Source organism: Acanthisitta chloris, unplaced genomic scaffold, assembly GCF_000695815.1.
Source record: "Acanthisitta chloris isolate BGI_N310 unplaced genomic scaffold, ASM69581v1 scaffold1340, whole genome shotgun sequence".
NCBI classification, from domain to species: domain Eukaryota; kingdom Metazoa; phylum Chordata; class Aves; order Passeriformes; family Acanthisittidae; genus Acanthisitta; species Acanthisitta chloris.
The window spans coordinates 30,431-50,646 of NW_008653277.1; the positions used below are offsets into that span (position 1 = coordinate 30,431).

The 20,216-nt window shown below is 37.4% G+C and overlaps 1 protein-coding gene across 1 annotated transcript in view; it reads left to right on the top strand.

Moving 5' to 3' along the window:
* KIF16B (kinesin family member 16B) overlaps window positions 1-20,216 on the top strand; it is a 121,977-nt gene that overhangs the window by 17,848 nt on the left and 83,913 nt on the right. The window contains exons 10-12 of the mRNA XM_009080250.1: window positions 1,618-1,793; window positions 3,679-3,744; window positions 7,404-7,463. Coding sequence (XP_009078498.1) covers window positions 1,618-1,793; window positions 3,679-3,744; window positions 7,404-7,463 — 302 coding nt within the window. The remainder of the gene's footprint in view (window positions 1-1,617; window positions 1,794-3,678; window positions 3,745-7,403; window positions 7,464-20,216) is intronic.

Sequence of the window (20,216 nt, forward strand, 5' to 3'; positions counted from 1 at the left end):
CAGTCCTCTTTGGGGAATGAAGGGAGAGCAGAATCAAGGGAATAAAGTGCATTAGATCAAATTCTGGTTCTTCAGCCACTTTGTGGCAGTCAAATTCTCTGGATAGCACTTCCTTGTTGCATGCTTTTGGGAATGTTTTTTGGAATCTATGCCACTTGTTTTCCTCAGGCTCTTTATAGCAGTGCCAACAGAAGATTGTGGACCAGACTCTGCTTTGGTTTTCTGGCTGTTTAAATAACAGTGTGCCGGCAACACGAAAAGTTTTAGGAACACAGTGAGCTTTCAGTGCCTGTACTAATGATTACAGTACCAGCTTCTTTTCAGCTGCTTCCTCTTCCATTAGGGATGCTTCTGCTAGGGAGAGCCCTGATGGTTGATCTTTTCTCCAACATGAACACTTCTGGTAACGTGGTTGAATTGCTTAACAGAGCCTGACAAGCTGTCTGGATATGTTTGGCCTGCCTTTTCTGTACGTAGACACAAGAAAAGCAGGAAGATAATTTCCAACTGTAGGAAAGGCTGTTATAAAAATACATCTGGTTCTGATTTGTCATATTTCTATAACTTACTGTAACATCCTTCCAGAGAGAGAATAATTGAGTAGTGGAGAGGAGACAGTAGATAAAGCAGGGAAGTGATAGTGTGAGCTAGGGGAAGTACAGTCTGTTGCCACCTGCATCTCCCATGATTCAGGGAGTCTGCCACAAAAAGGATATTTATTATTATTGAGAGAATGAGAAAGGACAGAATATTTTAGTTGCTTCATTAGATTTTTAGATGTTCTCATTGTCAGATTCTCTGGGTCTCTTGTTGAGTTTGATCATTAAGATTTCTGGTCCCTCATCATTTCTGGATGGTGTTCTCTTCTGTGTTTTTGCTCATCTGTTTGGGTGCACTAAGTATCTTTTTTAATTTGGAACACTATATACATTGTTAGGCAAATTAAGTGAAGGATAGCGTTAGCACTTCCATTTAAACTCCATTGTTTTTCCTGGTTAGGTTGCTTGTAAAAATCATAGTGTTTTCTCTTGCTGCATCAGATAGCTAACAGTTCTGTGTGCTGTCACATGCCTGCAGCTCAGCAGAACAGCTAGGTTTGTAAATTACAGCTGCTCTTCTCTTGTTTTGGATTTCATGTCTATTTCTTTTTGTTTAATGCTGTTTAATGTACCTTTAAAAGTACTGAACTGTTTTATCTGAAATGTCTTTCCCGTTCAGTGATTGCATTGATATTTGTAAAATGCTCACTATTTTCCTCACCATTCTTGTAAAAAAATTACAAGAAAGCCTGTGAAGTATTCATATACGACATTTCTGCTTACCAGAGAAATGTAAATGTTAAGTAGATTGACAGCAAGACTTCTTTACAGCCCTTGATTGTTACACCTGATTATTCTAATGCACTATTCTCATACAGTGTTTATTTATGCAAAGTTACAGTGACGTGAAAGCAGTGGAGTTAGGTGAAGGGTTGTAACAAATTGTAGCCATACTGGTTAGTCGTGTATTTCTGTCTCTTCGTCCTCATGAAGTTTATCTGACTTTAAAAACACAGACTAACTTTAGTAGATGAAACATAGGGTGCTGGATAAACTGTTTCTGATTTCATCTCCTTAGCTATTTCACCTGCTGATGTCAATTATGGAGAAACTTTAAGTACACTTCGCTATGCAAATAGAGCCAAAAACATCATCAACAAACCTACTATTAATGAGGATCCGAACGTCAAACTGATCCGTGAGCTGAGAGCTGAAATAGCCCGATTAAAAGCCCTGCTCGCTCAAGGGAATCAGGTTAGCTTTACTTGGAATTTATGTGTAATTTTCCTGGAGTTATAACATCTATTTCTAGAATGTAATGAGATAATTATATTTCATTATATTGATTTGTGTAAACAAGCTCTATAAGGCTATGAATGGAATATTATTTTCCTGATTGAATCGGTTTCCATACGGCCAGCAGATCACCTCTTTTAACATAAGGGGGGAAAAATTGTCATCCCCAAGCTTGTAGCTTTTTCTTAATATAACCAGAGCTTGATTGCAATGTGATGTGGAACAGGTAGTCACCACAGCATAAGCAAATTGAGCTGGAACATAATTCCTGAGTCTAGCCTGATGGACTGGAGAGATACATTATGTAGTATCTTAAAAGAAGGTTTAAATTATTAAAGATGTATATATAAAAGTGCAGGATTATGGATGAGTGTGAACAGTACATTTTATTTGTGTTTGGCTGCACAGTACATAGTAGTCATGTATGAAAACACATCATCATGCTATGATTCCCTTTTGCACAGTTCTCCTTGTTGTTCTGTCAGTATGAGCTGCTATAAGCATTTGCTGCACGAGTTCAGTTAGATTTAGTTTATCCTCTGTTCTCAGGATAGTGAAACCAAGCTAACAATAAGGTATGTGCAGTTGGCTCAGGCCAGTTGCCTCTTCTACATGTCACTCAGGACTGTTAGATTTCATACTTGACCAAATATGATTTGGAAGTATCTGAAAAGATACTTCAGATTTGTTTCTAGAACTATCTAGTTCTATTTGAGATGGGCTGTGCAATGTGAAATGTCAGTTCAGCATAGACTTTTATTAATAGAAGGCTAATACTTCAGCTAGATTTCATGCTATAAAACATTTGCTGAAAAAAGGGGATGGGACCAGAGTTGGAAGCAGAAATATTTATTGTTGATGATTGAAGCAGAGAGCTCTGCTTTGTTACAAAGAATTGGAAAATTCTTTGTGGGGTTGAATTACTTAATTATGCTTGTGTTTCTCCCATATTCTTTAGGAGGGGAAAATTAATTTATTTTCAAATTATGATTTGATTTAGACTTGGCAAAGTAGATGTAACTTAGACGCCTTTGAAGATTGAATGCTTTGACCTAGTTTCAAGCTGTAAAACAGTGGATATCACAAAATAAATCTGGTTCGGTGGTAGGATGTGATAGATGGCTGTGTGGGAGACAATAGAGAACTTGCTTAAGATAATTGAATTTGTGATGCTTGATAAAACAGCAGGTGGTGTGTTATGTATGCACAGTAGAATATAAATCTGTATAATTTCTTTTGTGATTTTCCATTGTATTCCCAGAATACTGTATTGCAAATGGTTCTGTAGGGCTGACAATACTGTTTACCAAAATACAGTGCTGGATTCAGTGTAGGTCATAGGGCAATGAGTAGTGCATGTATGTGTGTGTTGTGTAGTGGTGTTTCACTTTTAAAGCCAATGACTTTAATATATAGTTACTAAAGATAAGCAATATACATACATATTACAGCAAAATGGTTAGCTATTCATGCGTAACAAATTTTCATGTTGAACAGAAATGCAAAGGGAAATGTATCAGCAATTACATGCTATAAACCTATGTCTGGTTTCAGTGTCTGCATGGGTGTCACTGTGTGTGTACATAGCAAGTGAAAGTAATACTCTCAAACCAATTTCTATTTGAAATATGTGCTTTGACAAGGTTTTGATTTGTTTACAGTATTTCAGTAAAGTATTTTGTTTTGCTTACAGTATTTCAAGATAAAAATATGTCTATTGAAGTTAGAAGACTTTGTGCTAAGCAATCAAAGAAGTTGAACAATTGAAATTAACTTGATTCCCACAGAAATTATTACTTTTTTCTTTCTTTTTGACTGGATGTTTACTTTTTTACAATTTTAGATTGCACTCTTGGATTCTCCAACAGCTTTAAGTATGGAAGAAAAGCTTCAGCAGAATGAAGCAAGGGTGAGTTATAGTGTCATAAAACAGCTTTTAAACAACAAAAAGAGGAAGGGTGGGTAGTCTGGATGCAAGAGTATTGGTAATTTTCAGGCTTTCTTGAATGCACAGCTGAATTTTCTCCCACCAAAAAGCCTTGATGGTTAAAAAAAAAAGTGTGAACTTGTAATTTTGTTATCCTAGTAATAGAAGATAAAACCATAACTAAGAGCAAAATACATCTTTGATATTTATATAGCAATTCTATTTAATGAAAATATTTATTCCCAAGCCAGCTTGCCTCACTGAAAAAGTGTGTTTGTAAATAGACTTGAGAGGGAAAAGCTACTAAATCACAATAATAAGTAGCAAATAATCACAGTAACAAAATACTCAGTGTGTAGAAAAACCAGTTAAGGATTTATGGGAAAAATGGTCAAGTCTTCTGTGCTTTCAAGTAATTAATAGCTTGTGTTGTGGGGTAGGTTTTCAGAAAATTTCAGTATTTAAATCTGGTACGTATGAATATGTTCAGTGCCTAATTAGCTGTCTTTTGAGGGAAGAGTCTGAGATTTAAGTGTACTTCATAGTATTACTGGAAGAATTTCCCATTTTAGATAATTCGCAGTGTCCAAAAGAATATAGATACCACATTACTCTCATTTCTCTGACTTGCAGTCTTTTATTCTTCATTGTATTATTCTATGTTAATTCTTTTCTATACACTTGCATGCTTGTAAAGCTGCTACAAACTGGTTTAACAAAGTAGGCTTTGGAAGAGGCGAGAAGGAAGTATTTGGAATTATTCAGCTACATGGCAGCAAATACTTAGTTCTGAATATGGGCAACAAGATGCTAATGAAATATACATATGATGCTTAAAAAAACTAGGGGCTTCTTAGCTGGTTTAAATGGTAGTGTTTGCAGTGGTGCTGGTGTTAGACCATTAGAATTAGACAATGAACTGCTTTGCTTTGAGAATCCTGTTTTATTTGTATCATTAGTTTTATTTTTGAGTACAGGCTAAAAGCTTTTATCTAAAAGTAGCTGAGTAATATAAACTGCTGACTATATGCTAATTAGGGTATGTTATTCATGCTCTGACAGTAATCACTGCTGGTCCTGCAACACTTCCTACTCAGAAGTGTTGGCCCCTCTGTATGGGGAGTATGTTGAGCATATTTTATTATCTCTTGTCAGCCTCATTAAAAGGTTATGTGATTACTACTCATGATAATTACAATAGACATAATTACTGAAAATTCTTAGTAGATATTGCATTAGTTACAACTCTTTTATAATTGAATGAATGCAATAATTAACTTGTTTATACAGATCTAAAGACTTTATCACCATATTAAAATTATCTGACAAGTATTTGGTGGCTTTTTTTAATGAGTTGATTTTCCTTATATAAGAATATTTGATAATTGTTCCATTTAAAAATGTTTCATTTTTAAAAATGAAATTAAAAATTCAATGTTTTGGGGCAATAGAAATTGTTCTGGTATGGTGAATAGACCTATGATAGCCCTTCTTCATGTTTTTCTTTAATATTTTCAAATTTATTTTGTTTTAATATTCCAATTAACAGCACTAGGAATGATAATGGTACATTGAAAAGTGTGCTTATTTGTTGAAATCTTGAGATACAGGTAGAAATGAGTGAAGTTTCTGTAGTTCTCATGGGTTAATTTGCAATTGATCTGGAAAGACAGCAAGGAAAGTAGGCTGTGGGTGGCAAATGTGGAGATGTTTGGAGCAACTTCACTGAAGACTTCTTTTTCTCTACAGTGGGTTTATATGAAAGTTGACTTACAAGGTAAGTATGGATGGGTAGGAAAGGAAGGACAAATCCCAAGCATTCTGTTGGCCTGACCTCAGTTCTGGGGCAGGTCATGGAGCAAGTCATATTGACTGCCATCACACAGTGTGTACGGAACAATCAGGGAATTAAGCCCAGTCAGTATGGGTTTAGAAAGTCAAGTCCTGCTTTGCCAACCTCATCTCCTTCTATGATAGGGTGACCCACTTAGTGGATGAGGAAGAGGCTGTGAATGGTGTTGACCTGGCGTTTAGTAAAGCCTTTGAGACTGTCTCCCACAGCATGCTCTGTGAGGAATTATTTGCTCATGGCTTGGATGGGTGCACTGTTTGCTGGATAAAACACTGGCTGGATGGCCAAGGCCAGAGAGTGGTGGTGAATGGAGTTAAATCCAGCTGGCAGTTGGTCACCAGTGGTGTTCCCCAGGAGTCAGTATTTGAGCTAGTCCTGTTTAATATTTCCATCAGTTGCCTGGATGAGGGCATTGAGTGCACCCTTAGTCAGTTTGCAGACTACACTGAGTTGAGTGGGAGTGCTGATCTGCTTAGGAGTAGGAACATGCTGCAGAAGGATCTGGACAGGCTGAGGGCAGTGGTATGAGGTTCAATAAGGCGAAGTGCTGGATCCCACTCTTGGGTCACAACAACCCCAGGCAGTGCTACAGACTGGGGAAGAGTTGCTGTAAAGCTGCTTGGGGGAAAAGAGCCTGGGGGTGTTGGTTGGCAGATGGCTGGATATGAGCCAGCAGTGTGCCCAGGTAGCCAAAAAGGCTAATGGCATCCTGACCTGTATCAGTAATAGTCTGGCCAGCAGGACCAGGACAGTGATTGTTCCTCTGTATGTGGCACTGGTGAGGCATCTCAAATCCTGTGTTCGATTTTGGACCTACACTACAAGAAGGACATTGAGATGCTGGAGTGAGTGTAGAGAAGGGCACTGAAGCTGTGGAAGGGCCTGCAGCACAAGTTGTATGAGGAGTGGCTGAGAGACCTGAGGTTGTTCAGCCTGGAGAAAAGGAGGTTCAGGGTGAAAACTAATTGCTCTCTACCTGAAAGGAAGCTGTAGAGGGGTGGGAGTCAGTCTCTTCTCCCAGGTAACAAGTGATAGGGCAAGAGGAAGTTTAGATTGGATGTCAGGAAAAATTTCTTTGTGGAAAGAGTTGTCAAACATTGGCACAGTCTGCCCAGGGAAGTGGTTGAGTCACCATCCCTAGAGGTATTTAAAAGATGTGACACTTAGGAGGGACATAGATTAGTGGTGGGCTTGGCTGTGTATGATTTGGACCTGATGATCCTAAGGTCTTTCTAACCAAAACGATTCTATGATTCTATTCCCAGTGCTCTCCCTGTCTGTAATACCTTTGCAAGTATCTTCTCACTTCTGCGCCAATGTCAATGAAGTGTGTGATTTCTAAGCTGTAGCAAACGTTGATTCTTTCCTGCGGGCTGCTGGCCTGCCTCTTCCTCTGCCTGCCATCCTCTGGAGGGGATTTTAGCCTGAACATGCCTACAGGGGCCATAGGAAAGGAGCCGTCTTGTTACAGCTAAGAGATCAGTCTGTTGCAGTAGATTTTATAGGACTGATGAAGTGCTTTATGGAATTACTCCATTTCTTTGAAAGGCCTTTCTTTGAAATAGTTATCCCTGTCCTTAGTTTCATTTTATACTGTAAATTAGAGTTTTGTGATTTTCCTTTTTGAGGGAAAAGTATTGTTGTTGCAGGAGCAACAATGCTCTTCTAAATGTTTAAATATTAAACTTCACAAAAAATTTGCAGAAATGCTTAGTGCTTCTCTCAGAATGCATTACCAAGGACTTTGGAAGAGATGTGATTTTTTAAAAATATTTGTTTTCTTTCATAGGTACAAGAACTGACCAAAGAGTGGACTAACAAATGGAATGAAACTCAAGATATTTTGAAAGTAAGAGTAATAAAGAAATTTTCATCTTGGCATTTGAGCTAGCCTTTGTATTTTTTCCTTAAAAAAATAGGTTCTTGTTCTAAGTCACTATCTTTGACTCTTCTTAATAACACAAAATTTTATCACTCTTGTTTTAGCTTATTCCAAAGAATTAGTATTTCAGGGGTTTTAAGAGTAAATATTCAGGCACAGAAGTATTTTTAATAATTAAAAAATAATATTAATAAAAGTTAGCACAACTCTTTCTTTTATTCCCCATAGTGAACCCACAGTGCAAAACAGCTTATCTCTAACAAATCTTTCAATTACTGAATGCTTTTATTGAGTTGCAAATGAAGAAAACCTGGGGCAGGGAAAAGTGCATCCCTCATGCCCTTGGGATTTTTGTGATATCCACCAGACTTGTGAATAATCACCTTTTCTCTTACATTGGGTATCTCAGTGGATGTGGCACACAGTGGATACAGGTTTTCCTTTGTACTGCTAAGATTTTATATTGGTATTTGGTGCATGACTAAGGTGATATTCTGAGGCTGTATTTTGATGGGCCACTCTATGATTCCATGCATGTGTGCATGCACACACAGAGGAATAATTCCCATGGTTTCTTTTCCATCATGTAAATGAATATTTTTTTGCCAAATGTTTTAACTATTCTATTAAATAAAAATTTTTAATACAAAGCTTAAGCTTTCACGACCTGCTGAGCGTAAACTTATTTGGAGTGCAATTCAGGCAAGCATTTAGAAGTAATTTTTGAATTCTCCTTATCATTGATCCGAAATTTGATTACTTCTTTTTTAGTTGATGATTTTGCTGTGTATCACTTTCTGTTTATTTTTTTTCTGTAAGTTCACCAGTGTGTCTTTTATCTGACTTCTACTTAAGTTGAATGGCTCCATGCTTAAAAATAAAACTAAAGCACAAAGAGCATGGAGACCAGAGCAGGGTTGGTAACTACTTAGCAGATGGCGTGACAGAATGGACTGTTTAATGTCTGTCTAGATATTGAACTGGAAATTACCATTTGCATATTCATCAGAGGTGGTTTGGGTCTAACTTTATGTTATTTCTGTGTTATTTTTGTTATTTTGAAACATCTATACATCCATAAAACTGTGTTAATCCTCTCTTTATTCGTGTCTGGATTGGGGAGTCTGTTGTCACATGGAGAATTTGTGAATTTTGGTCAATTATGAAAGTGGACATGATGTAGCATATGGGAAGTTTTTAAAGCTTTGTGTTGGAAATGCACTGATTCCTGCACAGAAACTACAGAATCAGAGCATTTGTTAACTGAACAGTTCATATAAACAAGGGGAAGCCACATTTGTTAAATAGCTGAATGTAAAGGACTTGAATGCAGAAGCTATAATTCTGCTTTTCTAGTACTGAGCTTTTTTAAGGTTGATTCATACAGCTTCTGCATGAATTGCACTTTCGTATGCTGATATTTGGGTGTGTGAACATAGCTTGTATTTCGCTTTTGGGTTAAAGGCAGTTTATAAAACTTTTTGTCCCAAACCCCCTGAAAATCTGCAAAAGATTTCTTGCTTATACTGTTTTATTTCACACCATTTTCCTGCAGGTTATCCGTATTTTATTTCACTTCTTGTTTAACGATTCCTGAAATTGCTGACAGCATATGAGTGGGAAAGGGCTTTTTGGAAGTTTGCCAGACTGAGTTGCTAGAAAGCACATTTTAAACTAAAGAGAGCAGTGGTGTTTCTTGTAATGGATTCCCTCAAAGTTCATTGGGGTTTTTGTTTTGTTATTGATGTACCACCCTCCTGCACACAGAGACTGTACACATTGTTAATTTGTAAAAATTGACTGTTTTGGCACTCTTTGAGAAGTGTCTTTCTGTGTCCACCTCACTGCAGTCACATCTACAACTTTACCTACACCATAATTCAGTAACTTTCAGGACATTCTTCGTTAAGGTACATAGAACTTAGGTTTGTATTATAATTAAAACTTTCTTTCCCTTGTGTCCCCCTGGGTTTACCATCCTTAGATTGTTGTTGTCTTCCAGTTCGTGCCCTGCACCAGGTCTGGAGAATTAAAAAACGTTTGCTCTTCAGTTCCCAACACCTTTTGCTCCAAATCTTATAGGCATATGCCTTCCAGATGCAATTGCACTTGCTAGTAGCTGGATGAGGTTTCCTATTCTATTATATGTAGTTATACTTTTTCGTACCAAGTTCTAAATATCAGAGTTCACATAGTCCTGAATTGTTCTCACAGGCTGTTGGGAAAATCTGTAAATCTTTAGATCCAAAATAATTGAAAGGATTTTGCATAAGCCTTGTAAAATACAGGAAGATTCACAGGGCATGCTGGTATCTTCCACTAGATCAATAGACATTGCTGAAGAAGGTGTGCTTTTACTGAATACAGTGCTTTCATCAGGCCTGACAAAGAAGGGACACGTATTGTTTTGCAGGGAAGATGTTCCTCAAACTTCTTCACTCTTGCCAGTTTTGAACTTTGTTTTAAATTAGACCCAACAGTATCTAAATGCTACCTTGAAAATAATTCATAGAGAATGGAAAATAAAATCCAGCTAGAAAATACCGAGGAACAGAGAAATACTGTATGAAGGCAAGTTTTGGATGAAGAGTATTTGGCAGCTTCAAATTCAATTATTTTATTCGGCATAGTGCCATGTGTACAGCTGTCATGTACATCCAGTATTCTTCCTTATTTCTGCTTGTAGGTTTTATCCCCTTGGATGTTTGTTTGTATGTAGCTCACCCAAAGTTACAGTTTTTCATCACAGTGTGTATCTTTGGACTGAGTATGCTGAACTATTCCTGTTTGTACATCTTATCAGTTCTGGATTTGGGGCACGGTGTGTGTGGCTGAATGCCACTATCAGCTGTGAACATCTTGTATAATCCTCCGTATATGTTGTTGTCAGATTGGCTGTATCTTGGGCAGGTGATGGTGGTGTTGATAGTGTGCTCACTTCCATGCTTTTGGAAGAAGCCCTTTTGCAGTACAACTGTCTGTGTTCCTCTGGAGTCTGAATTACTGTCAGCTCACACTAAATACCAGAGTCTTCTGTTGTCCTTGTGCAAAGATTAGAACACTGCATACACTGGGGTTTTAAATTTGTGCTGATTCCGTCCGAAGGATTCTTTATTGCATAGCATGACAGCTTCCTGGCATTGTTGATCTGCCTGAAGTGACAAGTGTTGTTTCCAGTAGTGATGTTTGTTTTCATCCTTGACCTCCTCACTGTAACACATGACACTCTAACCTTACTAATGCAGTATTACAATCTGTCCCTGTCCCTGTTTTTAATCAAAGTGATGATCTTTTAATGCTTGATAAACGTCATAAATATGTGGAATGATGCTTCAGCATTGGGTGAAATTCTTCATGAAAACTCAAGGTGAAAGTGCATGATTTTAAGCCCAGAGGCTTTGGGTTATTTCCTCAAATGTCACCAAAGGATTGCACTGTACAAAACAGCACTGCTTTACATTGCTTCTCCATCTTCAGGAGTCTTGCAACCTCAACACTTAACTGACGGTTTCTGCTTTCATCTCACTCATTTAGTCTTTATATGAATTTCTTCAATGTTCTTCTGTACACATTCCCAAAAAGAAGAGGTGGAGGGAAAAAATCTGTTTGCTCTTTTCCTTAGTTTAGTCCTTTCTGTATCATTCTGTTAAAGATCAGTCCTGGGGTCTGTAATTTCTTTGGATTCTTTCTAAGATGTTAGGGTAACCTGTCCAACTTTCGATTTTTCTCTTGCTTTGAGGCTTTAATTGGTACAAAACTTCTTTTGATGTGGCTGCTATATTTGACTGCATGTGTTGTCATTCTCCTAGAGTTCTTTTTTCTTTTACTGTCATCTTCTGTCATCTTTTGTGCATGTTTCAATTTCTTTCTCTAACCTTTAGCAGCTTTTATATTAATCTTTTAAAAATGTGTACTCCTTTAAAAAGTTATCGGCTGTTTTTTCTTTCCAACTTTCCTTTAAATTCTTCACTCCTCTGCTGTTTCTGTGGAAATTGGTTTGACTTTTAGCTTTTGCCTTTTCAGTGTACGTCATTTGTGGCTTGTATTAAGGTACTTAATTGCTCCTTTTTTTAATCTTTACTTTGAAGTAGATTTGGAGTTACCTTTTATTTTCTTATCCAGTCGTTTGATTCTAATTGTGTGATTAGCTTTGTGTCTCCGAGCTCAAGTGATGTCAAAGGACGCAGAGAGATCTGTATCAGAATCTATTAAAGGAAAGGGTCTTCTTTGTGTGTGTATGTCTAACCCTCATGATCAATAGTCTCAACTAGTCTCTGCTTCAGCTGGCTTTGTCCTGTTAGATTTAGTGACACAGCCTTGCTTGCACAACAGCACTAATTCTGCTGCAGCACTTTACCACGTGATGTGCAAATACGTTATTGAGCAGTGTTTATTTAGGTTTTTTCTCTAAGACTACTGTTAAATAGTACATTTTAATGCTTTAACTGTGGTTGTTCCTACATGAGGAAGAAAACTGTATGAAAACTGCTTATCTTAAGCATTGACATTTTTTGGTTGTTTGTATCATGTCTCTTTTTGGGGGAGATGAAATACCCTTAATTTGCCATGATGAATAAATACAGACTAATACCAAACAGTTATTTTGGTGGGCATACTTATCTAAGCAGGGGAATTTTCTTATAACTATACCCAGCAAAGACAGTAGGAAACCAAAACTCAAAGCAATTGTGTTGCTCTTTATGAGGTGTTGATTGGGGTGGCAGAAGTGAATAGATTTTGATTTTAATAATTTCCTTTCCATGAAGGTTTGCATACTGTAGTGAACTCTGTCAAGAACAATTTTGTTGTGCTCTGTTTAAATGCTGCATTTGTCTGCATTTATTTGCATTTCCAGATAATCTTTAAACCACAGTTGCTGAATGGTATTTAAATACCATTATCTCAGTCCTTTTTGCCTGAAAGATTGGGCATATATCACCATTTTCCTGTTTCATGCCTTTCTGTTACTATTTATTAACCTGGATTGGCTTGTCTCCTCTTCCTCTTCTCACTTGTGTTATGTCTATCCCAATATGTTGCTCTTCCCTGAGCATCTGTTTTCTTCATTCTTTCATGTCTTTGTTTTAACAAGCTCAGTCCTCAGGTGAGAAGTGCTCTCAATTAACACCTTTTACTTTCACCTAAAATTCTTGTGTCTACTTCCAGTTCTTGATGGCTTTAGGGTAGAGAAATTGTACAAGCCCTTGGACTTCTGAAGAACAAACTGTAGAGCTTTTCAAAAGTACTTATTGCATCACTAGTAGTGATGATAACAGTGTGCTAACTATGGTATGTGATTCTTGTCCAAAACCAGTACTTATGATGTGTCCCCATTCAATGCCTTTAGTAACCAAGACAATCTTGTGGGTTTTGTGCCTATTCCATTGTAAGATTGCCAGAAAATTAGAAGCCTAATGCATAATGTAGTTGTCTCAGATCACTAATGAATAGCTGGGGTTTGTTTTGGTTTTATTTTAAATTTTAAAATATATACATTATATAAAACCATCTGAACAAAAAATGCATCTTAATATTTGTAATTATTTATGAGCAACCTGGTCTGGTGGAAGGTGTCCCTGCCCATGGCAGTGGGGTTGGAACAAGATGATCTTTAAGGTCCCTTCCAACCCATACCATTCTATGGTTTTCCTGTTGGGTGAATTGGATATTAGAAAATTGTCTATAATGCAAGTTTTAGAAAAGACATCCATTTATAAATAGACTTTAATCCTGCCCTTAAAAAGTGCATGTGAATTTATAAGACTTCTGGGCACATGCCTTTTTAGCACAGTTCTAAACTGATTCTATTTATAGGTCAAGTGAAGAAAACCCAAAGGAGTTACAGGAATGGTGTGCATTTATCTATGAAAGGCTGTATGCATGCTACTGTGTTTAAACTGTTCGTTTGCAGCTTTGGCATATGTGTTTATTTATGTTTGGCAGGAATAACACTAGTTTCTAAGGTTTTTTCACATTTTAGTAAGTGAATCATTTTTGTAAACTTGTTGCTAGTTAGACGTGTTGGTGTTGCATTTTGGTTGGAATGTCTGTTGTTGGCTGTATTTGAAGCAGAACTGTGTACTTTTAAGGAGAGAATTACATCTGTACTTTGACTTGAGCAAATCTTATTTGTTATTTTATAACTTCTGTTTGTCATCTGTATTAGACAACTCTCAATCCATTCTTCCAGTTTTTGTTTCCTTTCCACAAGCTATGTCTTCTGCTTGAATTTTTAAGAGGTTTAAAAATCACTGCAAAATTAACATAGGATTGCATAGCTATGGAGCTGGCAGAAAGAATTAAAGTCAGATGTTGCTGCTGAATTTGTTTTCTTTTAGAAAAGCTGATAGAATAAATAGAGTAACAGCTCTGTTCCTAGGGATATTTGCTTTGTCAACAATTGTTTGCCATCCAACAATTATGTAATGTATGTACATTTATCAAAATGAATTTGTATGAAAAAATGCACATTTTCATTAAGTAGTCTCTTATTAACATATTATACTTACTAGGATTCCCTTCAGCTGGCTTGTGAGTATTGTGCAAAAGGCAAGATACTAAAAATGTTTCAAGAGGGCTGATGTTAATTATTCTTGTTTATCTCAGTCTGAAATTGCACAATAAATGAAAATAGCTTCTCTTTGTCTAGAAGCCTGTTTAAATGTGGTTTTGAGTTCTTGCACTAGATGTCACCACAGATACAAAAATCAGGTTCTTCTGCGTGCTTAATTCAAATTTAATTCATATATTTTAAGGGAAAATGATTTGCAATGTCTTGAATTTCATTGCTGTTCGGATCCACTAGAGTAAGTTTATGAGAATGCCAAAACATTGGTTTAGAAGCTTGTCCCAAAAAACCTGAGTAACTGTTCTGACAGAAATTCTTCTGAACAATTCACAAGTGGGATTCACTGTAGAGTGATTATGTACATTCAGAATTATTGCAATTATTTGTCAGTGCATTTTTCATCTCTCTTTTTCAAATGACTGTGTATCTAGAATGTGTGGCAGATTTAGCTAAAGGCTTTAAAATGTATTTATTTTCTTAACTTTATTGTAGCCCTGATATTTCTGAGAGAGGCAGTATCTTTCATTTGACCAGGTAATGTAGTTGAGAAAGTGAGCAGGCTTTTGGACATAGAGATCTTTCACCAGGCCACTTTTGCTATTTGCTTTCACTTCTAATGAATCTTGCAGTTGAAAAGCCAGTGGCAATGTTATGCAGTTTCTCTTTCTAACAGTTTCTTTTAACATTTTTCTCTTCATTAATCACTTCTGTAGATTTATAATTGAGTTTCAGTACATGAAAATGTAATAAGTTTGTTGCGGCTTTTTTCCATCTTTTTTTTGAGAAAGTTGTCTGACGACAAGGGAATGTTTACTGTTCTCAATCCTTGTACAGTATTTCCCCACATCTCCTGCCTCTTGAACCATGACAAGTATTATTAAGTTTAGCTCTCAGTTTTATTAGGGTTTGTTTTTTTTATACCTGGCCTTGTGCTTTAAGTATTTATTTCCCAAGTGTAGCAGTTACTGGCAGAGGTTTTAATCTATAAAATCACTTATTCTGGTCAGAAGATTTCTGCTTTAGAATTTGAGTTTGGACAGAGATCATCCAAACATGATTTGTTTTATCTTAAATATAAATTGGTTTTTTGGACTATATTACTGAACAGATGCCATTATTAAGTGATAATTATTACTTTACCTGATCACACCCCTTGCTTCAGTCTAGTAAGAATGCCTAGGTCACTGCAAACTGAGAAGAAGGGAAATGCAATGGAGAGAATTTTCTATAAAAGCAAACGTGCAGAAAATTTCTAAGGCGTCATGTGGTTGCCCTGAGGTACAAATTGCTTTTTCTTCTCAGGAACAGTTCACATTGCTCCTCACTCATGAGTGATTTTTTTTCCTGTGCTTTGTCCACTCTCAACCTTGGCTTGCTGTTGTCAGAGGATGAAAAAAATAGCAAATTGGGAACTGGTGCTCCTGATCTACTGTAGCTCTTTTCCTAATAGAAACAGTATTGAAAGGGTCCCAGCCACCTGGGGAATGCTGAGTGTAGCAGTCAAAAGTAGATTTCAAAAGAAATAATTGTCTGCTTTCAAGTCTTTCTGCCACCTGTGTTCATCTGATTAAGAAACCTCCTTTCTTTCTTGCTGTCGTGATAGCTGCTTGTGATACCTCTGTGGTGGATGGAGCACTTATAACTTTCAGTTTCACAAGAAAGTTGTCATCAAGAGATGCCTTAATACTAGTGATTGTTTTTTATTTCAGCTTTAAACTGTTTTTTCCTCACTTGAAACCACCTGAACCATCAGAGAAATATGGGTGAGGCTGCAGTTTCTGAGCTCACCAGCCACATATTATGACAGTTTGGTTGATCCAGGCTGTGAATTCCGAAAGAGACCCTCCAGTGTCTAGGAATGACCATACTGCCAAGTATTTCACTGCTATCCTCCTTACAACCAAGGCTCTGCATTTGTGGATTATCCAGGCCATACTTAGCTTTAATCCATCCATAGGGCTTGTAGGCAGTTTTCAAATGAGAGGGAGCCAGACAGAGGGAGTTGCTTTTGAAATCCTTTCTACAGCTCAGATGCCACTTGTTCAACAATTCCTCCTGGGCATTTGGTCTGCTTTTCTATTAATTTTCTTGTGACAGGACAGGGAGCTAAATTGAAAGCAGCTGAAGCTCCTGATTTGGCCTGTAGAAAAAAAAGAAGAAGAAGAAATATACTCTGAAAACTGTTCTAAACTTCTAAAGGATCGGCAGAGAAGTACTGAGAAAGACAAAACATAAACTTCTCTTTGGACTTGGCTATGGGAGAGGAAAGTATTCCAACATCAACGGTTTAGATGAAACCCAAATTTATCTCGGGTGCCTCACAAAGGAGCTGTTTCTAATGACAATGTGTATTGTATATGCAATACTGGAACCATTTTATTCTGCTGGTGTTTTTAGCAGTATGTTTAGGAGTTTGTTACTGCATGATTCTGATAGCTGTGAGCACACTGTACTGTTGTGGACCTGACCTCATGTCTTAATTGGTAACTGAGCAGAGCCTTGATTCATGGAGTCATACTGCAGTAGCTCTGCAGCTGGAGTGATGTGCTTGTTCTTTGCGCTTCCCAACTGCATAGATGATATTTTTAATGAAATCCACTAAGAAGTGTCTTATACACAGATGGCAACACAAAACTGTGGCTGCTGCAACCAGGCTGTATTCCTAAAGGAAAAGGAACGGGCAGGTGTAGTTTCTGACTGCCATGTGTTTCTTCAGGTGCATTCACTCTATACATCAGTAGTTGGGCTGAGGGACAAGAAAGTACCAGCAACCAAACCTGTGTTATCTTCATCTGCAAGTCTTTGCTGTTGAGTTGCCAGTCCTGCAGTCTGTTTTTAATCCCTGATGGTCATTGCATGCTAGCATGCATAGTCCTACTCCTTTGTTTCTTCCATTTCTTTCAACAGCATGGGTTACATGTTGCCCTGAGGAAGCGACTCATAGATTTAAAGTAATCTATTACTTCAGATTCATCTGTACAGAAGTAGAGATGAATTTCTAGATAAATAATAAACAGAACTCTAGATAAGTAAAACACTTCTTAATTCTCCCATCCCTCAAGAAACACACAAAATCCAAAATAGCTTTTAAAATGGATAAATGTATTAGCTATAAGACTAGGTTTTCTTTCCCCCTCTGCAATTCTTTGGCTCATTCATCATCCAGCTTTAGCAACAAATGAGGTAGGAGTCATGTAGGTAATAGTCCACTATTTTCTCCAGATTCATTCCCAGAGTACAGTCTGTGGAATGAATTATTCACAGGACCTGTAGAAAACATGTGATCATATAATTAAAGACTGTTTTGTAATGCATACAGAAGAAGAGGATGAGTGAAGACAGCCTATTTCTTTGTTTTCCAGCCAGGTCCTTTCCCTTCTTTAGATGAGCATGAAGAATATTGAGAGCAGAGTTGCTGTCTCTTAGCTGGAAGGTGTAGGATCTCCTGCTAAGAAGCGTCACTACTGGCAAGAAGAATCTTGTTCTCTGCACCAAGTGTCAGGGCTGCAGTACATAGAATTACTTTTCCTTTGAGGCTAATGTATGCTCAGTGTGTTCACACGTAGGAAACTGTGAAGAGGTGAAGCCTCTTCCATTTAAGACATAGAAGAATGCTCTGTGCACCTCACTTTTTGAAACAGAAGTTTAGTTTCCCTAATGGGGACAGAAATCAGCCTGCAGCAGATGCTCCAGCATGGAAAGTGCAGCTTTAATGGTTTAAGTTTTATAAGCCATTGGAAAATAGGATTTTACAGGCTAGTGTCCAGGAAGCCAAATAGGCACCTCTATTTACAATTAGCCAAATCCTGCTGTTCTATTCAGGGGATTTTTTCTCAGATGTCAGAAGTAGTGCTGTCTGTACAAAGTCTTAAGTGTCAAGGAGGAAGCATTTCAGCTTCTTAAGTTTGTTCTTGTAATTCCAGGAATGAAGGCCAAATTTCCTGAAAAATCACTTGGAATCTGCCAAGGCTTGCAGCATATTAAGTATAGTGGTGCTTTGGGGTGCCACTACAACAATAGAGTTTCTGTGTGTTAATAGCCAACTGCATGTCAGCAGTGAGTGCCTGGCAGTCAGTTCTGACAGAAAAATGGAAAAGGTGATCTGACCTTATGAGACTAAGAACTGTTCCTGTTATTCCGTTATTCTTTAAAGCAATAATGTCATTAATTTTCCATCATTTTAGCTTTACTATCTAAGCAGTTCCTCTTTTAAGCTGTTCTACATTCTGCATCTGCCTTTTTAATTGACATTTGTTGCAGAGAGCTATCGATGCCTGTGTGGGCTGCTGCAGGAGCACCTGCACTTTCACAATAAGCTGCTTGCAACAAAACTACAGTTTTCTGATCTTGGTTGTTGCAGACTCCTTAATGGCTTTTCTTGATTGATGAGTGTGCTGTGATCTAATGCTCTGAGAGACAAGGAAAAAATCTGATTAGGAAGTTTCTTCAGTTGTGGTTTTCTTTGTAATTTTGGATAGTGGAAGTTTCTTCCAGAAGACTGACGTGTCTTAATTGTGCTAAACTTTTTGTTTTAATTGTACTGAAACAGGTACAGCTGGAAGTCTGGTGTTAATTCTTTGTTCCTTTAACTAGAACAAAGACATAGTAGGAATTTGTGCCTTATCTAACATCTGTATACATGCAGGAATCGATATCCCCTTTTATAATTGATGACTATATAATTAATTTATTGCTTATAAAGGAAGAGCATATTTTTAATTTTCAAAAGCATTTTATTGAAGTCCCAGGATAGTCCCAAATGTAGCTTTGACGTGTGCACAGATTCTAAACCATATACCTCCTCACTGATGGTATTCCATATTTCCTCCTCTCTTCCTGCTGCCTCCCAAATAGCACATACTACTTTTGTGACTAGTGATTCAAAATTTGTTATTCCAGAAACAATACCTATGTCAAGCTGAAGTAAAACAAGGGATAGAGATTGATATTGCATGTGCAGCTTTATAAATAACAACAAAATATTTTTAAGCAGACACCCACTAAGAAGAGGAGCAGCTTCACTACTACAATACAGAGCAAAACTGCTTTTCCTACTTTAATGTGTAGGCTGTCACTTTAATGGGAATCTCAGATATTTCAAAGTTGTTTTGTTGGAACAGATTTTTTTTTTACCCTGGAATTGTCTTGTCAATCACAATTAGGCACAATCGAATTTCATTCGGCTGCTGCTCAGTATTTTGTCTTGGCAGTTATCTGTGATAGTATTTGCAAGGGAGCCAGCCTACAGAACAAGAAGGGTGTCCATGTAACCACTTCCCATCCAAAGGACAGCAAGCTCTGCTTCTCCCTTCAGCTTTTCAGCAATTGTTACTCGTATGCCCAAACCAGATTTCACAATCTTTTGTAGTCTTTTTTTTACTCTTCTCTTACCTCTTTTTCCTCTCATCCATACAGTAAATGTTTTCTTATACTTTGCAGTGGAAGTTCCTTGTTCCTCTTTAGTGCTTTGAGAAATCATTTTCCATTCTGAAACTTCAGATGAGTAACTTTCCTACTGCTGGCATTTCTAATGTTTCCTGACATCCATTTCCAGTGTTTTTTAATACTGGCAGAATGACTATGTATATACTAGTTGTCTGGAAAACTTTTGATGAAGTGTCTGTCTGTCTTCCAGGAGCCAATGCCGCATTGGAAAGTAAGGAGTGGGTCTGTTCCATTTCTTCAACCTTTGGTAGTTTAACCCATCAGTGGAAGCATGGAGAGCTCTGAACACATCTGTGTTGTTTCCAAATCATTTTCACCATTGTAGGTTTTTCCAGTTGGTCCATAACAAGATTGCTTTATTATGCAGAATATGTTTTTTTTCTGGTACACTTAGATGTTTTTCTCTCTGAATACGAGGATGTTACTGTGACATAGTATAGTGAATACTGAGCCCTGACAGTCTAATGTAACTTAATATCCTTCACTTTCCACTACAGTCTTCCCAGAAGGAAATAAAAAATTTTGTCAGCAGTGATTGACTCATCCAATAAGAGTCTTGGTAAAGAGAGTGCAGATTCAGTATTCAGTTTTATTTGTTGGAGGGTAATGTTCTAGTGTTTCATGTTGTCTGTGTTTTAGGTACTGAAATATCAATTGGTGCTACAAGGTGTTTTAGGTGCCTAGTTCCTGCTTGTTTTGAGGTGGAT